The sequence below is a fragment of the Amblyraja radiata genome, chromosome 11 (assembly GCF_010909765.2).
Source record: "Amblyraja radiata isolate CabotCenter1 chromosome 11, sAmbRad1.1.pri, whole genome shotgun sequence".
Classification (NCBI taxonomy): Eukaryota; Metazoa; Chordata; class Chondrichthyes; order Rajiformes; family Rajidae; genus Amblyraja; species Amblyraja radiata.
This window is the reverse complement of record NC_045966.1, coordinates 54,741,697-54,754,170: the sequence shown is the minus strand read 5'-3', so window position 1 is coordinate 54,754,170 and position 12,474 is coordinate 54,741,697. Positions and strand designations below refer to the sequence as shown.

The following is a 12,474-nucleotide window of genomic DNA, read 5'->3' as shown; positions in this document are numbered from 1 at the left end:
AGCAGCACGCGCAGAGTGCGCAGCCCGCGGAGAGCGTGCAGAGAGTGAACACCCACGGCGAGCAGCATGGTCAGCCAGAAGCCAGGGAAACAGGTCCTTTGGTCCAACGTTCATGCTAACCAAGTCCACACTTGCCGGCCTTTCCCCATATTCATCTAAACCTTTCCTGTCCATTTATCTATACAAATGCCTATAATTGTATCGACTTCTCTAGCTTCCTCTGCTAGCTAATTACAGATGCCAACTGCACTTTGAGTGAAATAAATGGCCCTAAGGTCCCTCTTAAATTTTCCCCTTTCACCGTAAAACGATGCCCTTTAGTTTGGACTCCTCTACTCAGGGGAAAAAGACGGTGAGCGTTTACTTTATCCACGCTCGCATGATTTTGTGCTAAGGTCACCCGTCAGCCTCCTATACTCCAGAATAAAGCATCGCAGCCTCTCCCTACAGCTCAAGCCCACTAGTCCAGGTAACATCCTGTGGAATCTTTTTTGCTCCCTTTTCACCATTTCCTTCTTGTGGCAGGGTGACCAGAACTGCACACAGTATTCCAAGTGTGGTCTCACCGATGACTTGTACAGTTGCATCATGATAAGCCACACTTTGTACTCAGCACACTTTCCAATGAATACAAACATGCCTATTCCTTCTTCACCATTCTTTCCACCTGAATCACCCTTTTCAGGGAACCATACACCTGTGCTCCAGGATCCTTCTGTTCTACAACACTCTCTAGCCCTCTACCATTTTCCCTGTAAGTTCTGCCCTGTTTCGACAAATCAATGTGCAACACCTCACACTTTGTCAGAGTTATAGCCCTGTCCCACGGTACGAGTTCATTCCAAGAGCTCTCCCGAGTTTAAAAAAGATCAAACTCGTGGTAAGCACGGAGAATGGACGTAGCGCGTACGTCGGAGCTCGGGAACATCTCTTAGCGGCTCGTAACGCTAACGGCAGGTACTAAGGAAGACTCGCTAACGGCAGGTAAGCACGGGAAGACTCGTGATGATTTTTCAACATGATGAAAAATGTCCACGAGAGCCCTGAGTACCGACGAGTGGCCATTACCGTAAATCTCCGAGTTCGAATCAGGGCAAATTCGGGAGAACTCTTGTAATGAACTCGTACCGGGGGACGGGGCTTTAAATTCAATTAGCAATTCCTTGGCTCACCTTCCCAGCTGAATTAGATCCTGCGGTAAACATAGATATCCTTCCTCACTGTTCACTATACCACTAATTTGCATCCTCGCAACTTTGTCATCTGCAACCTTGTGACATTGAGTTTATGGGGACAATAAGAAAGAAAATGTATAATATATAACGTCATTTTGTTCTTGCAGACAAGCCTACTCATGTAAACCTGACCCGAGATGGGATGAGTTTTCGCTGTACTGCTGAAGCTAATCCCCCCGCAAGGATTTCCTGGAACAACACGGACATGACCGCAGAGGTGCTCAATGGCACTTGGACCACCAGCACCCTGGTTCTGCAAACAATGACAAGCGGTTGTGTTTCATGCCGAGCTCAGAATAAACTTGGCTTTATACATTCAGAGGAACGATGTTTCAAGTCAACACGGGGCAAGTATCTACTGTATAATCGGAATTGCACACCTAAGGCTAAGTGGACAAGTAAGGCAACACTTTGCCAGCAATATTCAAACTATCTAAATATCATTAATTAACCTTGATTGTATAACCATTATACCTTGTCTAATTTAAACATTTATTGATTTCACTTTTGCCGCTGAGTTGACAGCTTTTAAGAGGAATATATTTTAAACCCACCGACATTTCATGTGAAGAGGAAACCCTTCTCATGAGCCTTGGGAATGAATGGAGTCTGGGATCCAGGGATTGGATGGGCCTAGAATAAATGGGGGGAAAAAAACATTTAACTGCATATCAAAAATAATCTCTGTAACATCATTCCACAAATGACTTCTCTGCTATCTATACCTAACAGTTGAGTAAGTCTCTGATTATTTCAGCATTTCAGTTAGCCTTGAGCAATTTACAAGATACCACTAAAGAAAATCAACAAAGTTTTGATTTGGATGTTTTGAATTTAGAAAATATGCAGGCAAATATGGACAGTTTCAGTGACAGGTTGGCCTGTTTGGTGCAACTGAGTGTATAACAATGCGATGTGTTTAACCACCTTGCTTCACAGCTACTATCAAGTGTCAAACAATAGAACACACGTCAATCCGTTTGCAGACCTATTCAGGCCAAAGGATCATTGTGTCCATTTTGGGTTCCTGTGCATGACAGTCATTATTGGTGGCAAGAATTATGGGAGATACTCAGATAGAGATGAAAGAGGGTAAATTATACAATCCAATGGAAGTACGACTATGTCCTAGATTCCTGTTGCCTCACTTTGCTAAAAGTCCCAGTCACTTTCTGCAGCATGCAGAGGTCACTCTCACGTTAAACCAAAATATTCATGTGAGCAAATACAATTTCAATGCTGATATCATCATCAGTGGATGATCAAGTGTAAACAGTTTGTTGGTGAGCCCTAGTGTGGTTTGCATGACCAGCCCTGAAGGCACACATTTGGTGGCCGATGAAGCCACAGGAAAGATGCTGTAGCAGTGCAGATGCTGAGGCCTTCCTGCGTGCTCTGGCTCTGGTGACTTGATCCCGTTGGCTGTGTTCAAGGTTGATGCAGCCCTTTGGTCAAAGCACACCAGCCAGTTCTGTCCTCGACATAGGACTCCAGCTCTCCTGCAGAAATGCAGCTGCAAGTTTGAGACTGCCTTTGATACAATCCTTGCATCACTTTCTTGGACACCATGGCTTCTGGTAGCCAAGAATTCCATTAAGGAGCTGGCATGGTATTTGGTGACAGTCCATATGCATTACACAGCCTGCCCCGTGCAGCCTGTCCTCGGGATTGTGGCCTTGACGCAGACCAGACCAGCTCTGTGCAGAACTTACAAGTTTGTCACGGTGTCTTGCCATTTGATGCCCAGTGATGACTGCAGAAATCTCATGTGGAAGCACTCGGGCTGTTTGATGCTTCATGCAAAGGTCATAAGGTCATGTGATAGGAGTAGAATTAGGCCATTCGGCCTGTCTAGTCTACTCCGCCATTCAATCATGGTTGATCTATCTCTCCCTCCTAACCCCATTCTCCTGCCTTCTGCCAGAAACCTCTGACACCCGTAGTTATGGAGAACAAAAGAGGGGTTGGGTAGGGTTGGGAACTATTATTGCTTGTATGGAGGAGCAGTAGCAACATAATAATAATAATAATGGATGGGATTTATATAGCGCCTTTCTAATACTCAAGGCGCTTTACATCGCATTATTCATTCACTCCTCAGTCACACTCGGGGGTGGTAAGCTCCTTCTGTAGCCACAGCTGCCCTGGGGCAGACTGATGGAAGCGTGGCTGCCAATCTGCGCCTACGGCCCCTCCGACCACCACCATTCACTCACACACATTCACACACAGGCAAAGGTGGGTGAAGTGTCTTGCCCAAGGACACAATGACAGTATGCACTCCAAGCGGGATTCGAACCGGCTACCTTCCGGTTGCAAGCCGAACACTTAGCCCATTGTGCCATCCGTCTTCCCAAAAACATGCATTGTGTAAGTCTATCAGTCAGTTACCGTGTTGTTATGTTCATGGAATTTTGTGTGAACGCATCCGAATTGATTCAGTTATCATTCCATAGGGCGTTGAAAAGTAGAAAAGAAACATAACTGTAGTTTTCCCCCACCAATAAAAAAAATGTGTTTCATTGACTATTTCAGGTGCCATCTTGGGACTAGTAATTGTAGGATCCATTGCTGCAATCCTGGTCGCCTTTGGCATTTTGCTTTGGACACAGAGGAAAAAAATAATCAAACGTAAGTTCTTTGCTACCATTTGTACATGTGCAGGAAGGAACTGCAGATGTTGGTTTACACCGAAGATAGACACAAAAGGCTGGAGTAACTCAGCAGGACAGGCGGCATATCTGGATAGAAGGAATGGGTGACATTTCGGTTCGAGACCCTTCGTCGACTACAGAATATAGGAGGGAGTAGGGGCCTGGAAAACAAAAGTCATTGAAGTAACAAAGGGCGTGTAAGGTGTCTTGGACATAGGTGGGGATGGATTCGACCGGGGGGGGGATAGGATGGTGTCTGAAGAAGGGTCTAGACCCAAAACGTCACCCATTCCTTCTATCCAGAGACATTGCCTGTCCCACTGAGTTACTCCAGCATTTTATGTTTACCACTTGTGTATTCGCAGAAAGAGACCATTCAGTCCACGATGCATATGCTGGCTCATTGAAGGAGATATTAATTCAGCTTTTGAAACTGTCACACCTTCCATCTCTCTTTTCATCTCATGTCTTGGTGGCTTATTCTATCTGATTTTATTTTGGCCAATTGCTTCTTTCCCTTCTACTATTTATCTTCCTCACCATCTATTTCTTTCTCACCCGTTACAATGCCTGCTGGCAACCATAGGTTTTCTACTGATGTCAATATAGACTAGAGCTGCCTGTCTGGCAGCATCTTCCATATCAGTGATCTCCTTCACTCAGGGTGGCATAACCACTTTGTTGTTTTTACTCAATCACACATTATCCTGAACTTTATACAGAGAGGTCAAAGTAGTTTGTATGATTTAGTAGCCCAACTAGAACACCATATAGAAGATAGACACAAAATGCTGGAGTAACTCAGCGGGACAGGCAGCATCTCTGCACGGGACAGGCAGCTTCTCTAGAGAGATGGAATGGGTGGCGTTTTAGACCAAGACCCTTCTTCAGACCAGAAGAAGGGTCTCGACCTAAATGTCACCCGTTCCTTCTCTCCACAGATGCTGCCTGACCCGTTGAGTTACACCGGCATTTTGTGTCTATGTTTGGTTTAAACCAGCATCTGAGTTCCTTCCTACGCAGAACCTCATACAATATGTCTATGTCAAGCACCAACAAGCTAAACTAGAGGGAATACTATCTGCAAGAATCATAACAGCAACTTGGCAAGACCTCTTCCCTGGAAACCCAAATCTTTCACCATCTGTAAGGACAGAGCGACCAAGTCGACAGGAATTCCGACTACACATTAACTACATTCTGTGGAGGCAAAGTCAGTGGATATATTTAAGGCAGAAATAGATAGATTCTTGATTAGTATGGGCATCAGAAACTTACAAAATTCTTAAGGGGTTGGACAGGCTAGATGCAGGAAGATTGCTCCCGATGTTGGGGAAGTCCAGGACAAGGGGTCACAGCTTAAAGATAAGGGGGAAATCCTTTAAAACCGAGATGAGAAGAACTTTTTTCACACAGAGAGTGGTGAATCTCTGGAACTCCCTGCCACAGAGGGTAGTCGAGGCCAGTTCATTGGCTATATTTAAGAGGGAGTTAGATGTGGCCCTTGTGGCTAAGGGGATCAGAGGGTATGGAGAGAAGGCAGGTACGGGATACTGAGTTGGATGATCAGCCATGATCATATTGAATGGCGGTGCAGGCTCGAAGGGCCGAATGGCCTACTCCTGCACCTAATTTCTATGTTTCTATGTTTCTATGTTTCTATCAGAGATTATGGGGAGAAGACAAGAGAATGGGGTTAGGAGGGAGAGATAGATCAGCCATGATTGTATGACGGGTTAGACTTGATGAGCCCAATGGCCTAATTCCACTATGATTACTAGGATCTTCAGTCTGAAGAAGGCTCGACCCGAAACGTTGCCCATTCCTTCTCTCCAGAGATGCTGACTCACCTGCTGAGTTCCTCCAGCATTTTGTATCTATCTCTATCTCTGTATATCTCTGTATATCTCTATCTCTCTATCTCTCTATCTCTCTATCTCTCTATCACTATCACTCTATCACTCTATCACTCTATCACTCTATCACTCTATCACTCTATCACTCTATCACTCTATCACTCTATCACTCTATCACTCTATCTCTCTGTCCATCTATCATCTATCATCTATCATCATCAGGGGTTATGGGGAGAAGACAGGAGAATGGGGTTAGGAGGGAGAGATAGATCAGCCATGATTGAATGGTGGAGTAGACTTGATGAGCCCAATTGCCTAATTCCATTATGATTACTAGGTTCTTCAGTCTGAAGAAGGCTCGACCCGAAACGTTGCCCATTCCTTCTCTCCAGAGATGCTGCCTCACCTGCTGAGTTCCTCCAGCATTGTTTGTCTGTCTGTCTGTCTGTCTGTCTGTCTGTCTGTCTATCTGTCTGTCTGTCTGTCTGTCTATCTGTCTATCTGTCTATCTGTCTATCCGTCTATCCGTCTATCCGTCTATCCGTCTATCCGTCTATCCGTCTATCCGTCTATCCGTCTATCCGTCTATCCGTCTATCCGTCTATCCGTCTATCCGTCTATCCGTCTATCTGTCTATCTGTCTATCTATCTATCTATCATTTATCCATCCATCTATCTATCGTCTATCCATCCATCTATCTATTGTCTATCTATCATCTATCTATCAATCATGTATCTATCTATCTATATATCTATCTATCTATCTATCTATCTATCTATCTATCTATCTATCTATCTATCTATCTATCTATCTATCTATCTATCTATCTATCTATCTATCTATCTATCTATCTATCTATCTATCTATCTATCTATCTATCTATCTATCTATCTATCTATCTATCTATCTATCTATCTATCTTTCTATCTATCTATCTATCTATCTATCTATCTATCTTCTATCTATCATCTATCTATCATCTATCTATCATCTATCTATCTATCTTCTATCTATCATCTATCTATCATCTATCTATCTATCTATCATCTATCTATCTAATCTGATGACTGGAGGCACTGATCATGGAACCTTCTTATTAAGCACTGGAGTGGTCGCCTTGACCTTCTGGTCCAGTTCCTGACATGAGACATGAACCCATAAGTTAGGGACAAATTAAATGAGCAATGCAGTTCACAACAGCTTATGGTCCATTCTCTTTTTTTTTCAGGAAAAATGGAAGAAAGTGAAACTCAACCTGTTATCTACACAACAATGCAGAATTTGCCAGAGGTTTGTGAAGTTGTTACTGCTCCCAAAAATGTGCGCTCGAAGGAGATAATTTGTTGGAGGATTAAACTGCAAATGAACTAGACATTCAATTTGAAAGCAGTCATGAGGACCTCACTCTTATTTGGCCTCACCAGTGGCCTTCATTGCTCCTAATGCTTCAACAGTACCTTCATCAGATACCAAAAATGGCATTTCATTTCCTCCCATACTGTCAGCAAATAACGCTGTTTTTTCACAGCTCCAGGGTCCCATGTTCAATCCTGGCGTTGGGTACTGCCTGTAATGGGCTGGGCTTCCACCAGTTGCTCTGGGTCCCATCAACTTCCCAAATATAGTCTCTGTAATTTACCGCTTTATGAAGATTAATTTCCAAAAGCAATCTAAAGGGAGTTGATGGGTATATGGTAAAGTGCTTAAGTTGGATGCAGGGATATAAGCAGAGGGAAAATAGAAAAGATGGGATTGCTCATGGCCTGAATATCCTGCCAAATAGTTGCAAATAGAAGATATTTCTGTCCATCAATATTCTGGCAAATATGTGTTCAAAATCATGAGAGGAATAGATTGGGTAGATAGATGAGAGAGTCTCTTGCCCAGTCTAGGGGAATCGAGGACCAGAGAGCATAGGCTTAATGTGAGGGGAAAAGATTTAATAGGAACCTGATGGGTAATTATTTCACACAAAGGGTGGTGGGTATATGGAAGGAGCTGCCGGAGGTGGTGGTTGAGGCAGGTTTAAGAAACATTTAGACAGGAACATGGAGAGGACAGATTTAGAGTGATATGAGCCAAACACAGGCAAATGGGACTAGTGTAGATGGGACATGTTGGTCAGTGTGGGCAAATTGGGCTGAAGGGCCTGTTTCCACACTGTATGACTCTATGATGCTCTGACTATGAATAGAACATCAATCAAAGTGTGCCAAATGGCTCCACCTTTCTTGTTGTCAACTCCCAGCAGGGTCAGCCATTCCTCAATACCATTGCAACCCAATGACCCTTACTTGGTTATAGAGGCAGCATTGGGCTCACTCAGACGCAAGGTTAGGCCTCTCCTGGTTAGTTTTTAGTTTTAATTTTTAGTTTTGGAGATACAGTGCAGAAAGAGGCCCTTCGGCCCACTGAGTCCTTGCTGACCGTGCACTAACACTATCCTACACACTAGGGACAAGTTACAAATTTTACCAAAGCCAATTAACCTACAAACCTGTGCGTCTTTGGAGTATGGGAGGAAACCGGAGCACCCGGTGAAACCCATGCGGTTACGGGGAGAACGTCCAAACTCGCTATAGTTATTAGCAACAACACAGAAACTCTACCGCTGGGCCACTGTGCTTCCCCTGGTTATGAAAAGCTGGAACGTAACATTTCATATCAATTCCATTTACTTACATTTCAGAGTTCATACCTCTGACGTTTCAGCTACTGATTTTTATTTGCAAATACGGTCGTTATTTATGGAAATCTAACAAATCATTTGTGGTTCCCAAAAACACAAACTTTCATAGTTTCCTTTGAAAGACAGAAGTTTGCCAGCAAAGTGGGGAAACCCCTCTGCCTTTTAGTTTAGTTTAGAGATACAGCGCAGAAACAGGCCCTCGGCTCACTGGGTCCGCGCCGACCAGTGATTACTGCACATTTACACTCTCCTACAACTTCTAGGGACAATTTTTTTTTTAACATTTACCAAGCCAATTAACCTACAAACCTGTACGTCTTTGGAGTGTGGGAGGAAACCGAAGATCTCAGAGAAAACCCACGCAGGTCACGGGGAGAACGTACAAACTCCGTACAGACAGCACCCGTAGTCAGGATCGAACCCGGGTCTCCGGCGCTGCAATCGCTGTAAGGCAGCAACTCTACCGCTGCACCACCATGACCACCCTCTCCTTCTTTATTTATATAATGAGACAGTAAGGTAAAGCTGAGTGAAAAATCTTCTCCACAGAACACACATTACAATCACTAAACTAATATTTCCTTTAAACTTATAATAGTCTTCACCCTTGCACCTAATGTTTGAAACAGTTTGCTTCTAATTGTTTTCATCGCTTAAACCCTGTGAACTGGCCTAATTAGCTGCTCAGTTCAAGGATGATAAAGGCTCATTTTGCAAATGTCACCCAGATTCCAAGAAATAAAGAAATAATTTGAATGAAACTTATCTTTTCCCTCTTGATCCTCCGAGTGTCTGGTTCACTAATATACTTGGGTATGGAAAGGTAAAGAGCCTATGGATGTTTACAACTGGACTAGAGCAGGGTTTCCATTCAAAATAATCAATAATTCCTTTCCTCCTCAATGTGCTCCTCTCCCCCCCATGCCCTCTCTCCATCCAAACCCCCACCCTCACCAAACTTTAGGAAACTCTGACTTACCTACACATGCATGGATGGATAGAAACATAGAAAAATAGCTGCAGGAGTAGACCATTCGGCCCAATATGATCATTGCTGATCATCTAAAATCGGTACCCCGTTCCTGTTTTTTCCCCATATCCCTTGATTCCTTTAGCTCTCAGAGCTAAATATAACTGTCTCTTGAAAACATCCAGTGATTTAGCCCCCACTGCCTTCTATGGTAGAGAGTTCCACAGATTCACAACTCTCTGGGTGAAAACGTTTTACCTCAGCTCAGTCCTAAATGGGCTACCTCTAATTCTTAAAATGTGACCCCCCTGGTTCTGGACTCCCCCAACATCTGGAACATTGTTCCTGCATCTAGCCTGTCTAATCCTTTTAGAATTGTATATGTTTCTGTAAGAAATCCTCTCATCCTTCGAAATTCCACTGAATACAAGCCTGGTTGACCCATTATTTCATCATATGTCTGTCCCGCCATCCTGGAAATTAACCTGGTGAACCTACGCTGCATTCCATCAATAGCAAGAACGTCCTTCCTCAAATTATGAGACCAAAATTGCACATAATACTCCAGGTATGGTCTCACCAGGGCCCTGTACAACTACAGTAGGACCTCCTTGCTCCTAACTTACATGGCATGGTAACATGGTAACATACCAGGCTTGCATGGTTGGATACCTCTTCCATGATTACTCCCCTGACTGATGTCCCAGCCCACCAACTCATGATCTATCTATCCCCTTGTCACATTTGTCTCTACCCTTCACAACAATCAGTGACACTCTTCTCCATCCCTTGTTCGCTGGTGGCAGATCCAGGAAAGACATTGAATGTCCTTAGCAACTTGAACCAATTCCATTGCCTATGATACGTCTGATTGATGAGCAATAATGAGCATGAAATTTATAACAACTAGGCTGCAACAAAAAAATGGATGGCTAACCACTTCCTATCTATTCAATGCATCTTTTCAGATACTGAGGACTTTCATCCAATTTTAATCTAATGTTGTTGTCAGTTGACGGAAAAAATCTAGAGCAACAATGTCTAAATTAATGGCTGGAGCTTAGTGGCAGATCCAAATGCAAAAATTCCAAGCAGGGAAGTTCTGAACTTAATGATCTGAGCTCAGTTGGTCCACTACATGGAATCTATGGTATGTCATAGAATAGGAACTTGTAGAGATGCCCCACCATTTAGAGTGGGGAATCTTATCTCAGATCCTTTAGCAAGACACAGGCCGCAGGCTCCCTCAAGCCATTCTTTTTGAATAGGGATTTTCAGGCTGCAAGAATAATAATGGTAAAATATGCTTTTTAATGATTTACAATACAAAATTTATTCAATGTCATTTGAACCTCAGTGAGGCTCAAACGAAACTCTGTTTCTACAGCCATACAAACAAAACATTTCCTACAAGACACACAAGCAATTCAATTTACACAAACATCCATCACAGTGAATCTCCTCCTCACTCTCCCCTGTGTACCATTTTTCTCCTGTGTTGAAGCCCCAGGCGGGCGATGGTAAGTCCCACGGCTGTTAAGACCGCGCCGGGCGATGTACAGCCCCACTCCAGGTCTAAATGTCTCAAGGTTGGAGCCCCCGGCGGGCGTTGGAATGTCCCACGGCCATTAAAGCCGCGCGGGGTGATGTACGGCCCCGCTCCGGTTCGTCCCAACCCCGCGACACGGGCTGGAGAAGTTGCATTGCGGGAGCTCCGAAAAGCGGTCTCCCACCCGGACCCACGAGCTCCCGATATCACAGTCCACCGGACCTGCGGCTGGAGCCTCAGAGCTCCGGAGTTGGGCCGCAGCAGCGAGCCACCACAGCTCTCCGCATTCCGAAGCCGGCCAGCTCCACGATGGTAAGTCCGCAGCTCCGCAGGCTCCGCGACTGGAGCTCCCAGGTTATTCCGGTTGGAGACCGCTCCACGGTGCTAGGCCCCAACGACAACGGAGACCCGACAGGGAAAAGGTCGGGTCTCCCGTGCAGGGAAGAGATTTTAAAACTTCCCCCCCGCCCCACACATAAACACAGTTAAAAACAGTATGAAAAAACACAACAACTACATTTACCTAGACAAAAAAATAAAAAGAAGACAGACAGGCTGCAGGGACCGCTGCATCGTGAGTCCCGCCACCAACCGGAAACTATTTGTGTTTCAGTTAATTTGCCTTTTATTTTCTGGGGGTTTATTTCAAGTGTTTAATAACTTCTACACTATGGTAATTATTTATAGAAACATAGAAAATAGGTGCAGGAGTATTCGACCCATACAAGAGTACGATGCCTTGAAAAAGGTTTCACTTAAAGAAAATAAGTTGAAGTGATGGTTTCTTCTGCAGGCCTGCCAAACAAGCAATTCTGACATCACTGGTGTGTATGACAACTTGTGCAAGACCAAGAGTGGAGAACGGAAATGGACATTTTCGAAGAAAGGCGCTGGAGATGTCTTGGAGTATGCATCCTTAAGGTTTGCCTCTATGCGTAAGGGTTTGAAAGCAGCAAGACGCAACCCAAATCAAGGACAACCTGATGACGCACAGGTAATTCCATTGACACCCAACCACAACAAACTCAGTATCAGGTCATTGGGACAATCCGGGGTGTATGCCGACAGATGGCACAATGGGCTAAGTGTTCGGCTGGCAACCGGAAGGTAGCCGGTTCGAATCCCGCTTGGAGTGCATACTGTCGTTGTGTCCTTGGGCAAGACACTTCACCCACCTTTGCCTGTGTATGAATGTGTGTGAATGTGTGTGAGTGATTGGTGGTGGTCGGAGGGGCCGTAGGCGCAGATTGGCAGCCACGCTTCCGTCAGTCTGCCCCAGGGCAGCTGTGGCTACAGAAGTAGCTTACCACCACCGAGTGTGACTGACGAGTGAATGAATAATGCGATGTAAAGCGCCTTGAGTATTAGAAAGGCGCTATATAAATCCCATCCATTATTATGCTCATGGGCTATCTCTATCCTGCCTGCGTCTTATCATCACCTAATTTTATTCCTGTCTCTCTGATTTACTTTGCAACATAAGTGAACTGAAATGTATCTATAACACTTGCTTCAAATGC

General features: G+C 44.4%; 1 protein-coding gene across 5 annotated transcripts in view; it reads left to right on the top strand.

The window, feature by feature from the left end:
• The window catches only part of LOC116978654 (B-cell receptor CD22-like), a 70,543-nt gene that overhangs the window by 55,597 nt on the left and 2,472 nt on the right, over positions 1-12,474 (top strand). For all 5 annotated transcript variants that reach the window (XM_033029950.1, XM_033029952.1, XM_033029951.1 and 2 more), the window contains 4 exons: positions 1,343-1,582; positions 3,771-3,866; positions 6,975-7,036; positions 11,748-11,948. In XM_033029950.1, the coding sequence (XP_032885841.1) occupies positions 1,343-1,582; positions 3,771-3,866; positions 6,975-7,036; positions 11,748-11,948 (599 nt within the window). The remainder of the gene's footprint in view (positions 1-1,342; positions 1,583-3,770; positions 3,867-6,974; positions 7,037-11,747; positions 11,949-12,474) is intronic.